General features: G+C 36.9%; 1 protein-coding gene across 1 annotated transcript in view; it reads right to left on the bottom strand.

Annotated features, from left to right (window-relative positions):
* Nucleotides 1-1,807: 1,807 nt before the first annotated feature.
* Nucleotides 1,808-25,330, bottom strand: part of SGCZ (sarcoglycan zeta) — a 178,171-nt gene continuing 154,648 nt past the window's right edge. The window contains exons 5-6 of the mRNA XM_061404030.1: nt 11,503-11,626; nt 1,808-3,307 (exon numbers count right to left, since the gene is read on the bottom strand). Coding sequence (XP_061260014.1) covers nt 3,110-3,307; nt 11,503-11,626 — 322 coding nt within the window. The 3' untranslated portion in view covers nt 1,808-3,109. The remainder of the gene's footprint in view (nt 3,308-11,502; nt 11,627-25,330) is intronic.

Raw genomic sequence — 25,330 nt, 5'->3', positions numbered from 1 at the left:
CTAGGAATGCTGTCAGTTCTCTTTCTTCTCTTTCCTTCTTTCCTGTCTGCTTACCTGCCTTCCTCCTTTCTGCCCTTACTGACTTCTCCAGTTAAACCAGTTCCAAGCTTAGGGCCCATATAGTACACTTTACAGAAATCACTTTTGTGAGTTTAATTTGGGAAAGACGAAATTTGCATCTAAGTAAAGTGCACTATATTTATAGACCTTGTAACACAAAACAGTACTGGAAAAACAGATAACGTATCTGTTGGGGTAGTCTGCAATTAAGGAAACTCTGTATTAAAAAACAAGCCAGTCTTCTTTTATGAGGAAATTAAGGACTTTTCAGAGCAAGCTTCTATGTCTTTAATAAAAGCCCAAACTCTGAGGCTGAGTGTATACTTAGATTCTAAGAATCTAAAACAGCCAGTCAACTAATTTAAACCAACCACTTAGAGTTAGTTGGATAGGAAATCCACCTGTATCACTTTTTTTTTTTTAACTACATTGAGCAGATTAAAGCATCTGCCAGTGATGCAGGAGACCCGGGTTCAATCCCTGGGTAGGGAAAATCCCCTGGAGAAGGAAATGACAACCCACTCCAGTATTCTTGCCTGGAGAATCCCATGGACGGAGGAGCCTGGTGGGCTGCAGTCCACGGGGTCACAAAGAGTGGGACACGACTTCACTTTCACTTTCATACATAGTTTAAATCTCTCATACATTTCTTTTGAATTGTGTTTATAGCATTTAAACTACATGTGAATTCAAAATTTGACCACCCTTCACTGGAATTGGTTTTTTTACATTTTTTATCTTTTCTCCTCTCATCACATATAATTTAAAATTTTGATGGCCCCTTTCACCTTCTATAATATTTGCTATTGGAACTAGGACATGTTAGAGCTGGAAGGAATCTCAAGAGATCATTTGATTCAACACTGTGTAAAAGTTGTAAAGTTGAGTAAACTAAAGCCTGGATATATTCCCAGACTGCCCAAATAAGTTGATTGATTAGGAGACAGAGCTGAGATTAGAAACAGGGTTAATCACTAAACAAAATAATTGTTCCCATTTGACTAAAAAACCTTCTGTTTTAATTTAGGGATGTTTATAATTTGAATATGCCTCAAATTAATAAATAGTATTTTCCTAAAAGGTCCATAATACAGTGATTAGCACCCATAATTTCTCAAAAATTTTCATGTTAGAATTTGAGTATTATGCAAAAACCAATGTGAAAGTTTATCACAGTAAATTCTAATGTTTTACCTTAAATAAACTCATATGTTAGGATATGACTTTTTAAGCAATTTCACTTCTTATTTTTACTCCAATATTGACTTAATGTTTTATATAATAACACCCGACACAAGTTCTATTTTAAAAGCAATAAAATTGTACTAGCTTTCTGACTTTGCCTAGTACAGAATACAATTAGTGAAATGGAGCCTTTTCAGATATTTGATATGTGACATTGTCCAAAGAATATAATTCTGGTCAAAGGATTCACTTTGTTGCTTGCATTACTTGAATATCTTACTTCAACTAATCAAATTATTTCTGCAAGTTCCAATCTCCAACTTCACGCTGTGCCACAGAGCCCTGAACTCCAAAGTTTCTACAGTCATGGACCCCCACAATGAAACTTCCACACACCTGTAATATAGTGTGTACTGGGGAGAAAGATGGATTGACATGTGAAAATCAAAGACTTACCTTATAGTAATCAAGTCACCTTCCCATAGTAGGAACTATTTAATACAATTTTCTATTCATGGATTCTGTAAATTGCAAGAATTTGAATTAAGGAGTGTTGTGGAAAGTGAACCTACAGTATTTTGGAGTTATTTATTAGGAGTGAATTTACAAAAATAAGCACTGGAGGATGGAAGAAACTATGTTCTGATGTCAGGGTAGCTTAACAGTCTAATATAAATAATTAAATATTAACAGCTACAAGGGAATGTGACTAAATTCCTTAAAATAAGAATCTGATGGAGTAAACACATTTTCAACATGTTTTCTAACAGTTGTATGTTTTACTGTTTAAGCAGGGATTTTTAATTTCTACCATCCTTAAGTCTTAATCTCCAATAAAAAATACATAGATATAATTCTGTAGATGATATTCCAATGGAAAGTGAATTCATTCTCAGCATTAGGCATCACAGTAGTTTTTATTTAGGATGTTTGAATTTTAGCAGTCTGAGTTAAGTATAAGGTGAATGAAGCAAACAAAAATTGTACTATTAGAACCTAGTGGATATTATGTCAATTAAAAAAAAAAGATGGATTCTATACCATCAGTATGTCCCTCTTAATCCTATCTTATATTGCAATAAATTAGATGTTTTGTTAAAAGCAAATACGTCACATGCAATAGCCAAGTAAATACTACATCAGGCCATTCAGATCTGACAAATGATGGTATGATGGTATTTTGTTAATTCTGTAAAGATTCTATTGCTGAGAGCTTTCAAAATTACCTAATGTACAAAATTCTAGACTTAGTAGACAAAGAGTAACAACACATTGAATTTAAAGAAACGAATAAAATTCAGGGTGGGATTCTGTCTTGTATTGTTAAAAACCATGTATTGAATTGAATTTTTAGTAAAGCAAGCATTACATAATGCTTTAAAATTTTAAAATTCGGGGATAAAAGTTTACATCCAAAAAGATGAATGGAAAATTGTGCTTTCAGACTGTAGAATTAGTTTTCTTACAGGGTTAACCATGTCATCTTGCCATTGGATACTGGGAATTTCATCTATGTAAATGTATATATGTGCAGTCCATATCCAGGTCCTGCAAAAATCTAAAACTGTGTGCTTCACTTTATGTAGCAAAGGCACCTATGTTATTCTCCCTTCTGAGCAAAGATTATGATCCAGTTTTCCTGCTGAAGATGGTTCTTCCACTGTTCTGTCACTCACACTCGCCGGGTCGAGCAGCACAGAAAATCGAGGGGGAAGGTGGCCAGACTCCCTGCTTACCCCGGAAGGAGGTGCTCTGTGGACCATTTGGAGAAGCTCTGGACTGATCACGAGGGAAACGGAGCAGAACTGTGAAGCAGACGGACGGGAACAAAAGGCTATTCTGGTGTGAGGAGAGATCAGTCACTTCAGCTCCACAAGCAGATGTTGCTACTGGACTGACACGTGGACCCGACCCCGGCTGGAGACAGGTACAGTTTGCCGTTGGGGCAGACACACAGTTCATACACTGTCTGCCGAGAGTGGGAGGAGGAACTCGGTGAAGAAGGGGAAAAGGAGCCGGTCGGCAGGTTTCCCAGCCGGATCGTATCCGCGTTCAAAAATATCTAGGGGGAAAGAAACCACATTTTACTTCCTTTTAGCATTCTATATTCTTAAGAACTCTACAACATGGTCTAATAAGACCACAGGACAAACAATTCTGCAGGTTTAGCTGCCAAGCTTTGTGAAACCAACAAATTGTATTCCTGCGGTACAACACGCCACCCCAGCCTTTGACACGTGGTGCGTTCAGAGAGTCTTCAATCGGAAAAACAAGATGGTACAATCTGCTTAGGGGGCCAATCCAGTTATTCAAACGACCCAGAAAATGAATGATTTTGACTGTCTCTTAATTTCACTTAATCTTGCCAGTCTAAAGAATATACAGAGAAATAAGGATGGTTAAGGACATGCCATTAGTGAAGTGATGGACAATTAATTAAAAAAATTTTGACTCTCTGGTTTAATTTTTTAAAAAGTACTCATAAAATCATGTTGACTCACAGTAGACATCAAGTAGATAAAGTGCACAATAAACAAGAGGTAATTAAATATAATCAGGTTTGACATCTCCATGAAAAAATATATTACCTGTACTTAACACCTATGCTGCTAAATCTTCTAACTTGCAAAATTACTTCACTTATTTCAAATCATGGACTCAACACTTTCCGGGCCAGCGATCATATCGTTCTGACATGCATGAGGAACCATCCAAAGAAAGGAACATTAGATCATGAATTTGAATGAGCAAAGAAACTGGACTCTTTCTAGCTATGTCTTGATTCTATTGTTATGTAGCTAATTATTGCCTACAGGCATCTCTAAATTGACAGGAAAATAAAGGAATACTCCATTTTCTACACCTTTTGCCTTCATCCTGAGTCCTAATCATTTCTTACTAGGACTCTTGCACTAGCCCCCTAATTGGCCTCCCAGGGGCCATTCTTGTCCTCTTGTAGTCTATTGTACAAAAGGCTGGAGTGACCTTCGAAGAAACACAAATCAAATCATGTCATATCATGCTCACAATTCTTTAATGGCCTCCACCACACTTAAAATGAATCTTGATTACTTTTCACGGTCCACAAGTCCTATAAGATCTGGCCTATCTTTCTAATATCATTTCCTTTAATTCTTCTTACTGGAGCTCTCACATTTTCTCAAACATACCAGAGCAACTCTGGCCTCAGGGATTTTTAATTCCTTCTGTTCCTAGCCTGAAAAATTTTTCTCCAGATATTTATGAGTGAGGATAGATATTAATGGGGAGGTTAGAAAACAGGGGTGAGAGCTTCCCTGGTGGCTCAGTGGTAAAGAATCTGCCTGCTAACACAGGAGACATGAGTTTGATCCCTGGGTTGGGAAGATCCCCTGGAGGAGGAAATGGCAACTCACTTTAGTATTCTTGCCTGGAGAATCCCATGGACAGAGGAGCCTGGTGGGCTATAGTCCATGGGGTTTCAAAAGAGTTGGTCACGACTTAGTGACTAAACAGAGAACAGGGATAGGAGGGAGATTTCCCCTGTTTGCCTCGTTTTTTATATATTAAAATTTTTTTTTTGAAATATAGAAATCTATGGCATATTTAGAATAAGCCAGAAAAATAATTCCTATACCATAGACGTGTATATTTCAGATAAACTTTAGATGTGAGCATATTTGTTCAGGTCTCTACTAAAAAAGGTCAGCTGCTAAAAGAGGACTTTCCTAACCTCCCTATTAAAGTGACACAAATCCAGTCATCTCTCCTTACCAGCTGTACTTAGCTCTATAGTAACAGTCCCTTTCTAACACTATACTAAGTGTGCATTCATTCATTGTTTCCTTCTCTTATTTGCAAGAAATATCTGTTAGGGCAGGGCCTGTCATTGGTTCAAGAGTAGAGAACAGTGAATAGAATCATGTTGGTGCCAGTTGCAGGACAGAATGCTTTCCTGCACTTGTACATGTCTCTCTCCTCTAGGCTAAAATCCTCAGCCTCCAACAAAACCCAGTTCATGTTTCATCCTCCATGGACCTTCCCCTAGTGCCCCAAGATGGAAAGACTTCTTATTTGGTTCTCACGTGGCATTTTATTAATATCTTTTTGGTTCATCGCTTGATGTTTTATAGTCATATTGATATATTACTTTCCCTAAGAAACCATGACCTTCATGAACTCTGATTTTTTTTATAACTTCACAGTGTTTGACCTTGCACGTATAGCTTCCATAAATACAAATAGTTTTTTAATAAATGGATAAATTATAAAGTAAAAATGATTGCCTTTACCAACAGCATTCAAAGTTAAGAAAGCATAATTAAAGGTTTTGTTTGTAGGTATCAAATGCTGACATTTTATTACATCATAATTTTTTCCAGGTTAAGTGACCAGAAAGCAAACAGAAAGAAAGGACTTCTATTTTTTTAAGGAGATTTTCTTTTCCCCTGATGCAAAAGTTAAAAGTGTACAAAAATAAGCAAAAGAAAATGACAACACATTTTGGGGGATAAATGTTGGGCCTCATTTCCTTAGTAAGCATAGAAACAGGTGCTACTGCCAATCCCAGTGGCTTTCAGAGGCTTGCTGACACCAGGCCACATCGCTGAGTTTTATAGTTTGAAACTGATTGTGTTTCCCTTGGTGTAGCCTGACTGAATAAATGTGGAGAGTAGCTATTTTTACACAAGCAGGGCATTCAGGTAGCAGCTCAGAAAGCAAGCCTATCTATGGTGGCCTCATTAATGGAGTTAGCCTGGAACCTCCTGTGTGGCCTGCTTCAGTTTAGCTCCAGCAATGCCCTCCAGTTCTTGGGCTTCCCAGTTGGTGCTAGTGGTAAAGAACCTGCCTGCCAGTGCAGGAGATGTAATAGATGCAGGTTCGATGCCTGGGTTGGGAAGATACCCTGGAGGAGAACATGGCAACCTACTCCGGTGTTCTTGCCTGGAGAATCCCACGGGTAGAGAAGCCTGGAGTGCTATAGTCCCTAGGGTTGCACAGAGTCAGACATGACGGAAACAGCTTAGCATGCGTGCACTAGACAATATTTAGCTACATGAGAATACTTAATTCCATAAACTTCTGAGATCCACACTGTAGCCTCACCCACTTATGGGAAGTAGCTTTTATTAATAGATAAATTAAAATTAATAGGATATTTGAAAGAGAAAAAAGAGTGGTTTACTGGTTGCTTAAAAATTTGTTCGTGTTTGTTCCATAACATCTTACAGAAAAACCTGAATGCACTTTTTAGCCAACAGGAAAGACTGAAGGCAGGAGGAGAAGGGGACAACAGAGGATGAGATGGTTGGATAGCATGACCAACTCGATGGACATGGGCAAGCTCCGGGAGTTGGTGACGGACAGGGAAGCCTGGTGTGCTGCAGTCCATGGGGTTGCAAAGGATTGGACATGACTAAGCAACTCAACTGAACTAATTATATGGGTGTGGATGATAACTGGCCCTTTGGTGGTGATTATTTTGTAGTGTATGAAGTGAAGTGAAAGTTGCTCAGTCATGTCTGACACATTGTGACCCCATGGACTATAGTCCGTGGAATTCTCCAGGCCAGAATACTGGAGTGGGTAGCCTTGTAGTGTATACAGATGTCAAATTATGATGGTGTACACCTGAAATGTATACAATGTTATATACAACTTTTACCTCAATAATAATGTAAAATTACATAAGAAAAGGAACAAAGAAAAAAGAGAAAAAGAAGAAAATGCTTATAAACAGTCTAATTCTAGTGAATTTTTATAATAAAATCCTGAATTTTGAGTTAGCCTTACAGATATAACATCCTTCTACAAAAGGGTATATGATTGAATAAACAATGGATTTCCACATAAAAAATAGAAAAAGAAAGAAAGGAGAGGGAAAATAATGTTTTCTGGATTTGAGACAGAAAAGCAAGTTATGAAGTAAAATGGAGTGTTGTATATTCTTTGCAAACCTTCCATCTTCTCCAGGCTTCAGCAACTAGGACGGACCCGCTCACACCTCTGTCTGTTCTGCGTAAGGCAGCTACTGTGACACTGCTTACTTCCCAGCTTCTAAAACTGATATTTTTATTCCATATTGCCCTATAAACTATATATTCCATTCACTCTGAAACTCTTCCAGGCAGTCAGACTAACATCCCTGAGCTTTTCAGTTAAGGCTCACTGTCTTCTCTCAACAAGAATGAGAGAAGACATTTATTTATTCCTTTCTTACCTGTTGAAATCAGACCTATTGCTGTAGCAGAATATTTAATTAGTTTGGAAAGTAAAAATTGATTTCTCCTTCCTCTGTCATCTTGTAACATATATGTTATTAAGTTATTGCATCGCATATGTTTTACTACACTTTCAGTATTTCACATACAATTGTCATTCATGGTGTTTTCAGAGCTGAATTTGAAATTCCTTGCAAAACTATGTCTGAGATGGTCAAAACTTTTGCAGTGTACAACTGTGTGTGCAGTTTTCTTCTTACTTATTTGGGCTACCTCAATACAATTTTTGTTCTGATCTTAGTGAATTTAAGTACTATCTAAGGGTAGGGGAGAAATATCAATAACCTCAGATATGCAGATGACACCATCCTTATGGCAGAAAGTGAAGAGGAACTCAAAAGCCTCTTGATGAAAGTGAAAGAGAAGAGTAAAAAAGTTGGCTTAAAGCTCAACATTCAGAAAACTAAGATCATGGCATCTGGTCCCATCACTTCATGGGAAATAGATGGGGAAACAGTGGAAACAGTGTCAGACTTTATTTTTTGGGGCTCCAAAATCACTGCAGATGGTGACTGCAGCCATGAAATTAAAAGACGTTTACTCCTTGGAAGGAAAGTTACGACCAACCTAGATAGCATATTCAAAAGCAGAGACATTACTTTGCCAACAAAGGTCCATCTAGTCAAGGCTATGGTTTTTCCTGTGGTCATGTATGGATGTGAGAGTTGGACTGTGAAGAAAGCTGAGCACCAAATAACTGATGCTTTTGAACTGTGGTGTTGGAGAAGACTCTTGAGAGTCCCTTGGACTGCAAGGAGATCCAACCAGTCAATTCTAAAGGAGATCAGCCCTGGGTGTTCTTTGGAAGGAATGATGCTAAAGATGAAACTCCAGTACTTTGGCTACCTCATGCAAAGAGTTGACTCATTGGAAAAGACTCTGATGCTGGGAGGGAGTGGGGGTAGGAGGAAAAGGGGACAACAGAGGATGAGATGGCTGGATGGCGTCACCGACTCGATGGACGTGAGTTTGAGTGAACTCCGGGAGTTGGTGATGGACAGGGAGGCCTGGCGTGCTGTGATTCATGGGGTCGCAGAGAGTCAGACACGACTGAGCAACTGAACTGAACTGACTGAAGGGTAGGGACTTCATATTTTTCTATATTGTTAGTTGGTTGATCTGCTTTTTTGTGACATAGTCAATAAAGCAAAGAGAAAGATTTTACATAATTTCTACCTCTTCTTAGAAAAATTACATGCTATTTTATTCTAATAGAAAATGATGTACTACTCTGTATCTTTATTTTATCAATATAAAAAATGGCCACAGCTGAAAACCTTTGGCTATAACTTATGTATAGCATAATACTCAATTCACAATTAAATCTTAAAATGTAATTAAATTCAAGGATCCTGCTGATACTTTGAATATGAGAACATAAGTAAAGTGAGCATAAATAGGAGTGGAATGGAGATTAATAACCATCAATACTTATTATGAGATGATTCATTATGAATCAGATCAGATCATCAGATCAGTCACTCAGTCGTGTCTGACTCTTTGCGACCCCATGAATTGCAGTACGCCAGGCCTCCCTGTCCATCACCAACTCCTGGAGTTCACTCAGACTCACGTCTATCGAGTCAGTGATGCCATCCAGCCATCTCATCCTCTGTCGTCCCCTTCTCCTCCTGCCCCCAATCCCTCCCAGCATCAGAGTCTTTTCCAATGAGTCAACTCTTCGCATGAGGTGGCCAAGTACTGGAATTTCAGCTTCAGCATCATTCCTTCCAAAGAAATCCCAGGGCTGATCTCCTTCAGAATGGACTGGTTGGATCTCCTTGCAGTCCAAGGGACTCTCAAGAGTCTTCTCCAACACCACAATTCAAAAGCATCAATTTTTCGGCACTCAGCCTTCTTCACAGTCCAACTTTCACATCCATACATGACCACGGGAAAAACCATAGCCTTGACTAGACAGACCTTTGTTGGGAAAGTAATGTCTCTGCTTTTGAATATGCTATCTAGGTTGGTCATAACTTTCCTTCCAAGGAGCAAGTGTCTTTTAACTTCATGGCTGCAGTCACCATCTGCAGTGATTTTGGACCCCAGAAAAATAAAGTCTGACACTGTTTCCACTGTTTCCCCATCTATTTCCCATGAAGTGGTGGGACCGGATGCCATGATCTTCGTTTTCTGAATGTTGAGCTTTAAGCCAACTTTTTCACTTTCTACTTTCACTTTCATCAAGAGGCTTTTGAGTTCTTCTTCACTTTCTGCCCTAAGGGTGGTGTCATCTGCATATCTGAGGTTATTAATATTTCTCCCGGCAATCTTGATTCCAGTTTGTGTTTCTTCCAGTCCAGCATTTCTCATGATGTACTCTGCATATAAGTTAAATAAACAGGATGACAATATACAGCCTTGACGAAGTCATTTTCCTATTTGGAACCAGTCTGTTGTTCCATGTCCAGTTCTAACTGTTGCTTCCTGACCTGCATACAAATTTCTCAAGAGGCAGATCAGGTGTTCTGGTATTCCCATCTCTTGAAGAATTTTCCAGTTTATTGTGATCCACACAGTCAAAGGCTTTGGCATAGTCAATAAAGCAGATTTGAATGAAATAATTAACATGACAAAAACAATGCTTTAAAAAAGATGTGAGATATTTAAGAAAGATTTCTCTCTTGCTGTGGTAGATTCTATTCATGTCTGCCCTCATCTTTACATGTAAGAAGGTCCGAAATGCTCTAGAGCATCTCTCTCAAATCACCCTTCCATGCTTTTCCTTCTCAGCTTGGCCTTTATAAACTCAATTAAAGAAAAAAGCATATGAAGAAATAAACTATTAAGGGAGGTAACTGGTAGAAATAGCATCACAACAGATTTAGGCCTTCAAGGACTTTGGGAATTATGACAAAAATATACAGAATCTATATGCATTATGTATCAGGTTTTGAAATAATTAAGGTAGAATTAAAAGCAAATGAGAGCAACTACCAAGATGTCCAAGCAGATTTGAACAACAACAAAAACAAGAGATGAGAATCTTAGAAATGAATGACAAAATTACTAAAATTAAAAGCTTGATGGAGGGATTGAAAGAGAGATTAGACACTGAGTAGTAACTGGGGCATGTAGATCTGAATAAACACACAGAGTGAGGCACAGGGTAATAAAGAAATAGAAATGAAGAGGTGAGGCTAAGGGATGTGGAAGGTTAAGAGAATGAAAAGACATATCTTCAGAGCTTTTGAAAAAGGCCTAGAGAGCTAGAGAAACAGGGGAGAGGGAATATCTGAAGACATAATGCTGAGGAATTTCCAAAATGGACAAAAATGTGATTCTGCAGACATTATGGTCACAATGTTTACAGAAAGTAAAGTAGACAAAACAAGTATGTGCCTATCACATTCCAGTGGAAAGCCGAAGACAAAGGGGTGAATCTCGCAGTGAGAGAAAGCAAGGTTCTTTAAAGGAATGAGGACAACCAACTTTAAACAGACTCTTGGGTGAAATAAAGTGACACGAAAGAAAACCATCACGTATCTCTTTATCTGGGAAATAACTGCGCGAAATAGCAAAATAAACTTGTGACTTTTGTTTCTCTTTTAGAAAAACATAGGTACTCTTTCTACCGAAACAAACACACGAACTTTCAAAGCACTTTGTGGAAAAACTTGTTGAAGACCCACACAGAACAAAGATAGCAAAGATCGCCTTCATTCTGGGTATTATCTTGGTGTTCGTTCTGTTTATCTGTTGATTTTGAAATTGCAGGAACTTAGTGCCCAACTTGCAATCAACTTATGAATGAGTATTTTTCGGTAGAAAAAAAAAAAACCAAAAAACTTTGACTTATGAAAATAATATTTGGTTTACCCAGTCTCATATTCAAGAAGTATTCATATTTTCATAATTTGAGCCCTCTTATGATCTTATGAAGTAGTTCCTTATGCTTCCCCGGGAACCATAAGCTTGTAATATGATAAGAAGCACATGCACCCCCACCCCCGCCCCCAGATTAAAGGGCCAGTGTCTGCTCCTCAGAACTTACCTCCCCCTCTGTGGACTGCAAATGCAGCTCCTTCCTGCAGGTGGCCTTGAAGTCTCCAGCTGCAGCACTCACCTGGACCCCCCGAGGAGCTTCCATTATCAAGGACCTGGTTGGTGATTCGAGCCTAAAAAAACATTAACAGAAAACAAAATCCCAAAAACCTTAATATTGAAAATATAATGCTAGTCAACTAAAACCAACAGGCAGGCATAAATACCAATGCTTGCCATTAAAAAAAAAAAATCTAAAATGGGTTTTACAAAGATTTTTCATTGTATTCTCTATTTTTTGGCTCTTTATGAAATTCTTCAATTGTTCGCATCAATTCTTTAGTCTCATTTGTATAACGATTTAGTAACAGTTTCCTGTGTTGTTTCCCTTCACAATGTCCATGAAAAGTAGGTCGTTATAAGTTTACCAGTTTAAATCTTTTATACATTTTTGATATTAATGATGGAGTTTTAAGAAGTAAATTTGTAGCAAGTTAGCATGTAAGTATCCCCCAATTGCCTTGCTAAGATGAGTTTTAAAGAAAATCTTTACTATTGCGAACTTTTAAGTGTGCCCAAAGTTCTGTAAACTAAAAAATTCTCAAAGGGCTCTTTACACTTCTAGAAATTAATTAAAATGAAGATAAGATATTTCCTACATCAACTGACCTCTATTAGCCCAAGAAAATGTCCTCAGAATGAAAGACATTAGTCTGAGAAAGAAAAATTAAACGAGGGGTGAGACACAAGTGTTTTAGATAGGCTGCAAAAAGGATAGTTGGAAGGCATTTCAAAATTATCCTCAAATATAAACCTAGAGAAAGAGCAAATGGAGGTAAAATACAGAAGCAAGAAAACAGTCATAGAAAGCACTCGGTGTGATAAGAGATCTTATCCTGGAGTGGGTCATTTTGGATAATAGCTCTGCTCTGGGGCTGCGATTGCCTGCATTCTGTTGACCACGGGACTTCAGAACAAAAGTTCCTTCAGATTCACCTTCCCCATCATCCAGAGTAACTGGTCTCCTTGGAGGTTACAGACTGAGAACAGATTTGCAGAGAGAACCTCATGGAATAGTTTGAGCACTGAAGATCAGCTTGCTATCTCTCTCAGTAATAAAGTTGAACTTAAAGACTTGAAAGTGATATTGAAGGACTAGAGCCGGCACTTAGAAGTGATTTTGATGCTTTAAACATTTTTCCACTCACCAGAGAAACTTTGAAACTTTGATTTCTGGGTCTTTGGGATATCTTCACAAAATCCCTGGAGGGGGCAGATTTTGATTATATGAAAGTATTAGTCACTCAGTCATGTCCGACCCTTGGCAACCCCATGGAATATAGCCCACCAGGCTCCTCTATCCATGGGATTTCCCAGGCAAGGACACCGCAGTGGGTTACCATTTCCTTCTCCAGGGGATCTTCCTGACCCCAGATCAAACCTGGGTCTCCGGGACTGCAGGCAGATTCTTTACCATCTGAGCCACCAGGGAAGTCCTTGATTTTATATATATATATATATATATATATATAAAAGAAATGTCTGTTTGGTTTTTCTTTAAACACAAATCACATGTTTTCATAGAATATTTGCAAACTTCAAAAAGAATTACTCATAAGTTTTTTGATTCATAATCCTTGTACTTTGTACATAGCATCTAAATTTCAAAATCTCAATATTTAAATGTATATTTATGTGATGTCCTATAATACACCCCCAAATATACTCCGTCTTAAATGGTGCATCTGAGACCATTACTATTTCTATTTGGTAATTACCTATAACATTAAGTGTAATTACGTATGTTTAGACATGACTGAACCACTCAAACAGAAGTCAGGTAAGAATTTAACTAACATGGATTAATGTTCTGAAACAGATTATAAATCTGACAACTAAGGAAACACAACTCAATGAACTTGGGGTTATTTTATCAAATAATTGATACGGTTTAGTTTATAAGGATAAGGGAGTAGGATACTGATATTTGACAGTAAAATATCTCTGTTAAGTGTGAACATTTTTTGTACCATATTTCTACTAGCACATTAAAATATATTAAGTCCTTCTGGGCTTTTGAGTTTTTCCATTCTCATCCTTACTAATTCAGTTCAGTTCAGTCGCTCAGTTGTGTTGGACTCTTCGTCACGCAGTGGGCTGCAGCACGCCAGGCTTCCCTGTCCATTACCAACTTTCGGAGCTTGCTCAGTCTCATGTCCATCGAGTCGGTGATGCCATTCAACCATCTCATCCTCTGTCATCTCCTTCTCCTCCTGCCTTCAATCTTTCCCAGCATCAGGGTCTTTTCCAATGAGTCAGTTCTTCGCATCAGGTGGCCAAAGTATTGGAGTTTCAGCTTCAGCATCAGTCCCTCCAATGAATATTCAGGACTGATCTCCTTTAGGATGGACTGGTTGGATCTCCTTGCAGTCCAAGGGACTCTGAAGAGTCTTCTCCAACACCACAGTTCAAAAGCATCAATTCTTCGGCGCTCAGCTTTCTTTAATGTCTAATTATTTAATTAGAATTTCTAATTTTTAATTAATTTAATTAGAATTTCAAATTATTTAATTAAAAAATGTTTATTATCTTCATCTTCATTTTAGACCTAGGAACTCATTTACAGTGTTGCCTTAGAGTGTTTTGCTAGCCTTGACTTAGGGGAACCCTATTCAAAGAAGCAAAGACTCAGACAGGACTTAGTGATTCAGCAACAACAACAATTCAAAGAAGCAGTAAAGACAGAGAGCTGGCCAGACCTGGGTTCAGGAAAGTAAGCCAGCAGCAATAACCTTCAATTTTATCTTCTCTAAATATGCCTGCTTCCTTATAGGATTGTAAGAAATTTCTTAAATTGATTCAGGGAAATAAGAATGTAATGGGATAGTATTCTGAAATATAAGGGGATTTCCTCTCTTGTCCCATTTCCTTGCACCCTAAACCATTCCCCCATTCATTAAGCATCATCCTTTGCAATACATTGTGGATAACAGAGCAGATAAACTGTTAAAAATCTTGAATTTCCTAATGTTATAAACATTTTGAGTTGGAAAAAAAAAAACAGCTATGTATTGTGTTGAAAATGATTCAGCACATAAATAAAAACAGAGGAGAAAGCCAATACCCATGAGACCTTGTTGTTTATTTCACTAGTTGGAGAACTGTTTTCTTGTTTCACAGGCTAGAGAAGATTTGAAGAGAAATAAACAGAATTGGTCTTGAATGGCTCTCTGTATTCTGCTACCTGAGGTCATTTTCTAGGTTGTGGGACCTTCTTTAGGTGTTAGAGATCTCAGGAGAGAAGGATATTTCGGGATAACGGAGAAGAGACCATGGATCCTCAAAAGAGAAAGGACTAGTGACCTGCAGTGACTGAGGACTTGGTGATGCTAAGGAGAACATCTTGGGAATTGGCAGTTGGATCATGAGGCAACCAACGACCAAATGTCAGCCCAGATAAGCGCTTTGGCAGTGCAGGCGTCTTGGTGCAATGATGCAACCACCACAGAGCTGAATAGACTGGGACTTAGTGTCTGATATTGAGGGCAATGGAGACCAAACATGGAAATTAAAGTTTTGGGGGAATATTTTCATTTCTTATGAAGCTAATTTTGTACCCTAAGACAGTATGTGTGTGCGTGTGCTCAGTCATGCCCAACACTTTGTGACTCATGGACTATAGCCCACCAGGCTCTTCTTCCATGGAATTTTCCAGGCAAGAATACTGGAGTGGGTTGACCTGCCATATATATTAAAAACTTATCAAGGGGTCAAGGGATACAGAAAACATGCTATATGATATATATATATATATATATATATATATATATATATATAATATGAAAATGCATTAAAAAAACTTATCAAGGACTACATATAAACCCAGGTCTCCTGCATTGCAGGCAGACTCTTTACTGACTGAGCCACCAGGGAAGCCAATATGCCTGCTATATGATATATGTCATACATATTGGGTTGCCATTTCCTTCTCCAATAACTTACCAAGTGGTACATAAAACATAAAAAAAAATGACAATTTTACAGTATGGATAAATCCTTCAGGTTCTGAAAGTGATTAAGATTTTGAATTAAATAGATTTCCACTGTATGCTTTGCTAAGCTTGATAAAATTAAAAGTAGTGATCACTAAGGAATGATATAAATTTGTATTAAAAAAGCACAGTTTTATATAGTATCCATCATTCAGATGAGTAATATACATTAGGAACTTTAATTATGGAGAATATGTAGGTAGAGTATATATTAAAATTTTATTAGACTATTTGGAGGATTTCATAATTCTATTTTCAAAGGAATACATTGTGGTAGTCAAACATTTCTTATGAACATGAAAATAAAAGTAAGCTGCAAACTATTTTTTATGAGCTTGCCTGACTGTTTAGCATAAGCAAATAAGCTAAATTTGGGGGAGAAAAATTTCATAGCGCAACCACAATGTATAGGTATGTTAGTCTCTCAGTTTTGTCTGACACTTTGTGACCCCAAGGACTATAGCCTGTCAGGCTCCTCTGTCCCTGGGATTTTCCAGGCAAGAATACTGGAGTGGGTTGCCATTTCCTTCTCCAGCCACAATGTATATGGAGAACTAAAATCTTCAAATTACCAGCATTGTGAGTGGCATAGATTCACTGTGAGCATTTACAGATGTATTATTAATCTGAATCATCCAGTGTTAATAATTACATGTCTACTTACATTTACATTTAGACCCATTACCTAACTAAACCTGCACATCATCTCTAGGTCTTTCACTTGTTGAATGGGGAAAAAAACACATTTTTCATGAGCGGTGTATAACTGCTGCTGCTAAGTCGCTTCAGTCGTGTCGGACTCTGTGTGACCCCATAGACGGCAGCCCACCAGGCTCCCCGTACCTGGGATTCTCCAGGCAAGAACACTGGAGTGGGTTGCCATTTCCTCCTCCAATGCATGAAGTTAAAAGTGAAAGTGAAGTCGCTCAGTCGTGTCTGACTCTTAGCGACCCCATGGACTGCAGCCTACCAGGCTCCTCCATCCATGGGATTTTCCAGGCAAGAGTACTGGAGTGGGGTGCCATTGCCTTCTCCATATTGCCATCTAGAATGCAAGTGTTAAACTTCATGAATTCTAACAACAGAAAATGATCTTTGCATTTAAGCATGAGGCATTTTTAAAACGTTCTGAATTCAAGCAAGCATATGATCATAATATTAACTATCCAAAGAACATTATAGAACAAGTAGATGTAGATACAAAATTTAAAGTAAATAAAATGTAATTATGATATTACCAGTTATCCCTCTTTATAAAAAAGGATTTAATGATTGTGTAACAACATATTTCATTGACTATTTTATAAATAATATTTTCACAGGTCTTTACTAGAAAGTTGGGTACTTCTAGAGGCTGTATTATAAAGTGCAGTATATAGAAAAGAATTTCTTTTATTGACAGTGTGGCTACATACTATAGTATGCAGTAGTATAAGTTATTTAAAGGATGCAGTATTATAAGTTATTTAAAAGTAATATAAGTTATTTCCCAGAAGCAGTATAGGAAATTCAGGTATAAACTCACGGACACAATTATTACATGCAAGAGTTGCATCACTCTAAAGAAAAAATTAAACATAGGACTTCGAATAAAAATCTCACAGATTGTACTAGAAATTTTAAATCCAGTTAACCTCACTGAGGCTCAGTTACCTAATAAATAAAATTACAGAGCACCTGAAATATAAAAGATTTTATTCATGGAAAAACATCATTAAATCTGTTCTTTATTAGTTTGTTAGCCATCTATTTATAGTAATATACTAAAAGCTAGTATGGGAACTTATTCTATACTTAAAACTTTACATGGATTATCTTTTAATCATCCCACCAGCACTGTGAAATGCACTCTAATAAGAAATGGAAATATTTCTGAAAAACTTTAATTTACATGTTTGGTCTCCATTGCACTCAATATCAGCACTCTAATAATCTATATTTTACCTAGAAAGTCTTTGAATTTTAGTGTGATCGAGTCATTTTATCAGGATTATGTAGCTACTGCAGATACTTTAGAATATTCATAGCAATCTTTAAAAAAGAACAACAATGTTGGAGAATTTAAAAACTATTGCAAAGCTACAGTAAACAAGATAGTGCTGACCTGACATAAGGATAACAAATAGAAAATCAGAATCAAATAGACACCCAGAAATAGTTACATGTATGAGCTTCTGAGTTTTAACAAAGTCAGTAAAGTGATTCAATAAGAAAAAGCAAAATCTTTTCAACAAATGGTGCTGGAATAATTGAACTCTATATAGACAAAATAAACCTCAAGTTATGCCACACAGTTATCAAAATTAAAAGCTAAAAAAGAAGGCTTTTAAAGAAAAGCATCTTTGTGACTTGGGAGTAGGCAAAACATTTTTAGGCCACAAAAAGCAGTAACTAGTAAATATTTAAAATGATACATTAGATATCTTCAAGATGAAAATCTGCCTTTCAAAATTACTATCAATAAAATGCATATATGATCCCTATACTGAGGCGTAACTTCAGAGGACTAGTTCTTAGATATATAAATAATCGTCCAGCTCAGAGATAAAAATACAAAAACAAAATTAAAATACAGAGAAAAATTTGAATAAATGTGTCATTAAAGGATATACATGGTTGTTCCATATTATATGAAAAAGTGATTAATATTAATTATCAAGTAATAGCAAATTAATAATGTGAAATTCCACAGAACAGCCACCAGAATGGCTTGAATTAATAAAATTGCTAATACTAAATGTTAGTGAACATGTGAAACATGAAATTCTCTTTCATATTTGATGGAAGATGATGAAATAAAATTTGTATTTTAAAGAAGGACAAGAAAGTTTAAAAGTAAAATTCTCTCTCTTAGCTTGGGCCTCCTCCCTCTGTTCCTAAAGTGGAGTGTACATCTGTGCCTCATGTTAACCAGAGCACCTCAAAGGTGGGAGTGCCTGCTCCATAGGAAGATCTTTGTCATTCCTTCTTCTGACACTAGCTATGTAACCTCTTAAAAGAATACCATTTTTTCCCATATCTGTAGGGGGTCATAATGACTTGCTGCTCCCCATGTACTATGCTTGTGAAAAGTGAAAGTGTTAGTTACTCAGTTGTGTCCAACTCTTTGCAACCCCATGGACTATAGCTAGCCAGTCTTCTATGTCTATGGAATTCTCCAGATGAGAAATACTGGTGAGTGAGTGAGTGCAAGTCACTCAGTCGTGTCTGACTCTGCGACCCCACAGGCTACATAGTCCATGGAATTCTCCAGACCAGAATACTGGATTGGATAGCCTTTCCCTTTTCCAGTGGATCTTCCCAACCCAGGGATTAAACCCAGGTCTCCACACTGCAGGTGCGTTCTTTACTAGCTTAGCCACAAGGGAGGCCCGAGAGTACTGGAGTGGGTAGCCTATCCCTTCTCCAGTGGAACTTCCCAACCCAGGAAATCAAACCGGGGTCTCCTGCATTGTAGGCGGATTCTTTACCAACTGAGATATCAGGAGTGGGTTGCCATTCCCTTCTCCAAGGGACCTTCCCGATACAGGGATTGAACCTGGGTCTCCTGCACTGCAGGCAGGTTCTTTACCATTTGAGCCACCAAGGAAGGCCCTTGTACTATACTTACTTGGCCTGTTAGTCTTTGGTGAACTTTATGTAAAATACCAGTATATCCTGTGTCTTTAAAATGTACATGACTGTGTCATCCCCTTCCGACAGACAGAACAGCTCTCAGGGCTTCTGAGAGTTTGTCTCCTGGATTATAATCTTTAGTGTGGCTTGAATAAGATTTCCTTTCATTAATTCTTCTTAGCTTGACTGTTAACTGAAATTTCATTGACAAAGAGTTAAATGATACAACCACTTTGGAAAGTTCTGGCATTTTTATATATAACTGAACATGGCTAGATATACAGCCCATGCATCTTTCAATTAGGAAAATGCACAAATAAAATATTGTATGTTCATACAGCCAATCAGCAATAAAGCAGAAGGGATACAGACAACATCATGGATAGATCTCAAAAACACTGTGTGGAATGAAATAAATTTTACAAAAAATAGTGCATCTTCTATGATCAATTTATGTTAGTACTAAAAAAAGTGAAGTCACTCAGTCGTGTCCGACTCTTTGCGACCCCATGGACTGTAGCCTATCAGGTTCCTCCGTCCATGGGATTTTCCAGGCAAGAGTGCTGGAGTGGATTGCCATTTCCTTCTCCAAACCTAATATAGGGTTAAAAATAAAAGGAGAGTAGAGTTTGCTTCTGGTGGGTCATGGTAGGGATTTACCAGGAATGAAATGAGGGAACTTTCTTGAGTGATGATGTTTTTATCTGACAAAATTTTGGGTTACACAAGTGTATGCATTTTTCAAAACCCAGCAAATATGCATTTAGGCTTTGTGAATATCATTGCATAATTATTTTACAATGAAAGGAAAGAAACTGTAAGTGATCTTGAAAGCTAGTTAATGATGTACATGCTGAAGTGATAAGGAAAAGTGTACAGATTTATACAACTCAAGCTCAAATGAATAAAAATAAGATATATCGGTGGGTGGATAGTTGAAATGTATACATAATTAAAGACATAGAGAAAAATGATACTAGAAGAATCTAGCTGGGGGTATAGGTGCTTTCTGTAAAATACTCTTAACATGTAGTATGGACTTCCCTGGTGGCTCAGTGGTAAAGAATCCACCTGTAATGCAGGAGACATGGGTTCAATCCCTGGGTTGGGAAGATCCCCTGGAGAAGGGCATGGCAACACCCTCCAGTATTCTTACCCAGAAAATCCCCATGGACAGAGGAGCCTGGCAGGCTACAGTCCATGGGTTGCAAAGAATCTGACATGACTGAGTGACTAAGCACAACATGTAGAATGCTTGAGAATGTCTGTAATAAGTTGTGGGGAAAGAAAGTGTGGTCACAGATCTTACAGGATTATCCAGTTTTGGGGGGTAGAGTTTGTCAAACTGTGTGCAATGAAAATCTAAATAAAAAAAGTTAATTGATGCTAATGTTTGATGATTATTGACTATAATACAGATATTAATGACATACAGGAATACTGAAAAAATATAATTCCTATTGCTAAATCACAATATTAATATAAATGTTATATTATTCAAAGTCTGTATTTTACAATATTTCCAGGAAAGAAGTATCTAGAAAATACATCTGATATTAATAGTTTACCTGGAAATTCAAGAGTTTTAGGTATTTCTGGATAAAAATAAACTCATATTTACTACCATATTATGAAAATTCAAATATGTCAAAATAATAAACATATGTAACAAAATTCCAACAAGAATCTCAGTAGAGTCTCTTGAAACTTAAAACTTTATGTCAAAATATTTCTAGAGGAAAAATATGTATGACAGTTATCAGATTTGTTAAATGAAGGTAAAGTAGGAGATTCTCCTTTTAAAATTAGAACTTAATATAAAGGTATTTTAATTAAAATATCAAAATTATAAATAGAGAATTTGGTCAATGAAACACAATACAATCTAAAACAAATGGCAAGTATATAAAAGAGAAGTTAATATTTGACAAGCTGTAACAATCATTTTGGGGTGGAAAATATGAGGTTATTTAATAAATGATGCTTAATAAATTGACTTCCATACTGAAGAAATAACATTAGATACTTAACAAACTCTGTAAGAATAATTTCTAGATTTATCTATTAAAAATATGAATAAATTAGAGACTATTTTCCAATAGAAAATTGGAAGAAAATTCAGAACATAAGTTCCCATTTTATTTACTCAAAATATAATATGTGTACATCCGTGGCGTATTCATGTTGATGTATGGCAAAACCGATACAATATTGTAAAGTAAAAAAAAAAAAAAAAAGAAATAAGCTAGTGTACAAAATAAACAATAAAATTAGAAGAAATCCAAATTTAGAAAAGGGAAACAAAACTTTGAAACAAAACTAAAGCCCAGAAATCCTAAGGAAAAAGAATTTAGATCATTTACAATTTCAGTCTTTGGTTGGACTGATTTTCTCCAGTTGCCCTCCACTTCTCAAACTAGCCTAGAATCCCTTTAGAATGCCCTGGGGTCAGATTAGGAGACTCGAATTAGACTAAACCTGGATATAAGTAGACTTTTGACAACAGAGTATCAACAGTTAAATGATGCCCTGAGTTTCTTCTCTATTGAAATTTTCAAGCTTTCACTGAGGAAAGTTTACAACATACACTTATTCATTTTACTAAAAAATAGTTTCTAAAAGGCCTGTTGAAAAATGAAGCCCACGTGTATTGGAAGAACTTGTGGATTTCTATGTCATTAGTCTCTGGAATTAGTGAAGAACAATTGTGTTCATTTTCATAGCATTATAGTAATCACAGTAATGGATTGCAGAGGAGTTTTCATAGTGGGTACTCAGAGATTATAGTAGAGAGAAGGATTAATGTTGAACTGGTCATTCCTCTGCCTATGTTTTCCAAGCAATTCAGTTTTGGTGTTTAGATACCAAAAATGTAACAAGATTTTGTTTTTGAGGTGTTCTGCAATTCTCAAATTTGAAAATGAGTGGTCAAGATCTCTAGAATTTTCAACATTCTGAGAAAATGATTCAGACTTCTCTTACTCTTAAGTTGCAAGATGCAATTACTAAATGCAGACTTAAGCAGAACTTGAGTATGATGTATCTTTTTCTTGCTAAATGTTTAAGACAGTACCAGAGATAGAGTTGGTACTCATTATTTGCCATTTCAAGGATGAAATAAATGGAGAACTGAACAGAGAAGTGTTTTAAGAAGAAATAATACAATGCAAACTGTGACCTGAACATATGTTCTTATACTATCTTGTCACTGTTACTGTCTTATCACTTTAGGCTACCCTGAGCTTTCTTTAGCTGCAAAGGACATGGTTTCTGTTATCACATTTGTATTATTGCCTGCCCATTTGCACACCCTTCATAGTCTCTTTCTGAAAATTAGATCAAACAGATCCCTCTGTCAATCATTACTCCCAGTTCTCAAGTAAAGGGAAGCATCTCATGCACATTTGCTACTAACTCTAAATAAATATATAAATACATACAGAGAATGAAAGAACAAAAGGAAGGAAGGAGGAAAGAGAGGGAGGGAAGAAGAGAAAAGGGAAGAGAGGAGAGGTATGGGGAAGGGAAGGGGAGAGGAGAAAAACACCACTTCATTATCACTTTTTTTTTTTTCTCATAGGTATAAAAAATACCAGCAAAGTATTTTACCTCTTTACTGACAAATTCTCTCAGGGAAAAAACCCATACCATTTAATAACTGGTGGCTTTTCCTTGAACATAAGAATGATGCAAATTAAAGCTCCATGTTTCCAGAGATTAATTAGGAGCCTGTCAACCTCACATTTTTGTTTTAAATTATATACATATGAGAATGGAAATGATGAAAAGATCCCAATTCTATCATTAAATATTAACTCATTTTACTGATTCAAAGTCTAGCTTCTTGCCTTATTCTTGAACTGGAAGAATTGATGACCGAGGGGTTTGTTTGATCTAATTTGCAGGAAGAGGCCATAAAGGGTGTGCAAATGGGCAGGAAATAATACAAATGTGAAAACAGAAACCATGTGCTTTGCAGCTAGAGAAAGCTCTGCTGCTCCTGCTAAGTCACTTCAGTCGTGTCCGACTCTGCGTGACCCCATAGATAGCAGCCCACCAGGCTCCCCCGTCCCTGGGATTCTCAGGCAAGAACACTGGAGTGGGTTGCCATTTCGTTCCCCAGTGCATGGAAGTGAAAAGTGAAGTCGCTCAGTCGTGTTCGACTCTTAGCGAACCCATGGACTGTAGCCTACCAGGCTCCTCCATCCATGAGATTTGCCAGGCAAGAGTACTGGAGTGGGTGCCATTGCCTTCTCCAGGGTAGCCTAAAGTGGTAAAACAGTAACAGTGATAAGTTAATAGAATGCAGATCCAAACAATCCTTGGACAACGGGCATTACATTATACATTTTATCACTTCTGACCAAAGACTGCAGAAATTCTATTGAACTGCAATAATTTAGCTACATATTAATTAAAGAAAAAAAGAAAAAAGAACATTTATACTTGGACAATTTCAGGCAAATAGGCTATGATGTGTTAATGACTATTTGTTGTTTAGTTAACAAATATGTCTCTGCCAAAAACCAGGATCACTTGATGTTAAAAAAATAAAGAAACTCTACGTATGTATGTTTAAAAGTCACATGAAGACTAGTGCAGACTTTGGCACATATTAAACATTCATCAAACAGCTGTTGAGTAAATAAATTATAGCAACCTACTACATATCCACACCAAAATATTACCTAAACTCTATAATAAACTTTTTGAAATGTTTCTTTCTCAAGTCTTTTATTCTTGACAGAAACAAAATCAAGGACAGCATAACTTCTTACCCTCTAAATTACACATTTACTTGGTCAACCAGTGTCACCTTGTTGATTAGACTCAGTCAGGTGTCAACTAAGGGTACTTCTTATTGCCCTGAAAGGAAAATTGTCAGTAGGGCTTGTAAGGATCTTCTCAGACGCTGCTTTTAATCTTCAGTACACAAATGAATAATTGAATACTGCCATCATTACTGTGCTTTGCTTCTGTTTCAGTTTTGGAATTTAGATCAGCACCACTCATCTTGAGGGCTGCCAATCTGTTTTTAGCACTAACAGATAAGTCTAGCTTAGCTCAGTGTTTTATGAATAATTAGAAAATAAAAGCCAGAAACATGATGTACTAATTATAATTTAATTCACATCCATACTTATGAAAGTTGAGACATGTCAGCAAGGTAATTAAAATAGCAATTGGTTCTTACTCCTTTTTTGGCAATAGGCTTTTCATAATGAAATTTGTGAAATGAGTACATAATTACTAAAATGTTAGAGGCAAAAAAGAAATGTTCCTTTTAGAACTTAGTAATTAAAATTTTTATTGAATGAAACTCTGGTATCTCTGGTAAAACACAGCTTAAAAAAGTAGGAATTTCAAGTAGTCATGTATGGATGTGAGAACTGGACTATAAAGCAGGCTGAGTGCCAAAGAATTGATGCTTTTGAACTGTGGTGTTGGAAAAGACTCTTGAGAGTCCCTGAACTGCAAGGAGATCCAACCAGTCAATCCTAAAGGAAATCAGTCCTGAATATTCATTGGAAGGACTGATGCTGAAGCTGAAACTCCAATATTTTGGCCACCTGATGGGAAGAACTGACTCATTGGAAAAGACCCTGATGCTGGGAAAGATTGAAGGCAAGAGGAGAAGGGGATGACTGAGGATGAGATGGTTGGATGGCATCACTGACTTGATGGACATAAGTTTGAGCAAGCTCCGGGAGTTGGTGATGGACAGGGAGGCCTGGCATGCTGCAGTCCATGGGGTCACAAAGAGTTGGACTGGACTGAGCATCTGAACTGAACTGAAGTGAATGTTAGTCACATGTATCTTAGTAATATAATAACAAATGATACTACATTCCTTATATGTAGATATTTAGTATCCTCATTATTCAGTTTTAATAATTAACAAAGTATAACCACACTACTCTGTGTGAGATAGAGTGACCTGGCTATTACTGAACTAAAGATAAACAAGGAAGATATAGTTCCTGTTCTAGTGGGAACACAACCTTGTTAAGTAGAAAAGGAAAAAATAATTTATACAAAAATGTTGAGTTGCCAACTGAGAATAGAATCATAAATCAAGACTATAACACACTATAAGACACTGTTTTCACATATTCTTCAAACTCCTAAATCCTTGGGGTTCAGTATAAAGTAGGTAATTTTCATATTTGT

This window comes from Bos javanicus, chromosome 27 (assembly GCF_032452875.1).
Source record: "Bos javanicus breed banteng chromosome 27, ARS-OSU_banteng_1.0, whole genome shotgun sequence".
Taxonomy (NCBI): Eukaryota; Metazoa; Chordata; class Mammalia; order Artiodactyla; family Bovidae; genus Bos; species Bos javanicus.
The sequence above is the reverse complement of the archived record's forward strand: the minus strand, read 5'-3'. Positions and strand labels throughout refer to the sequence as shown.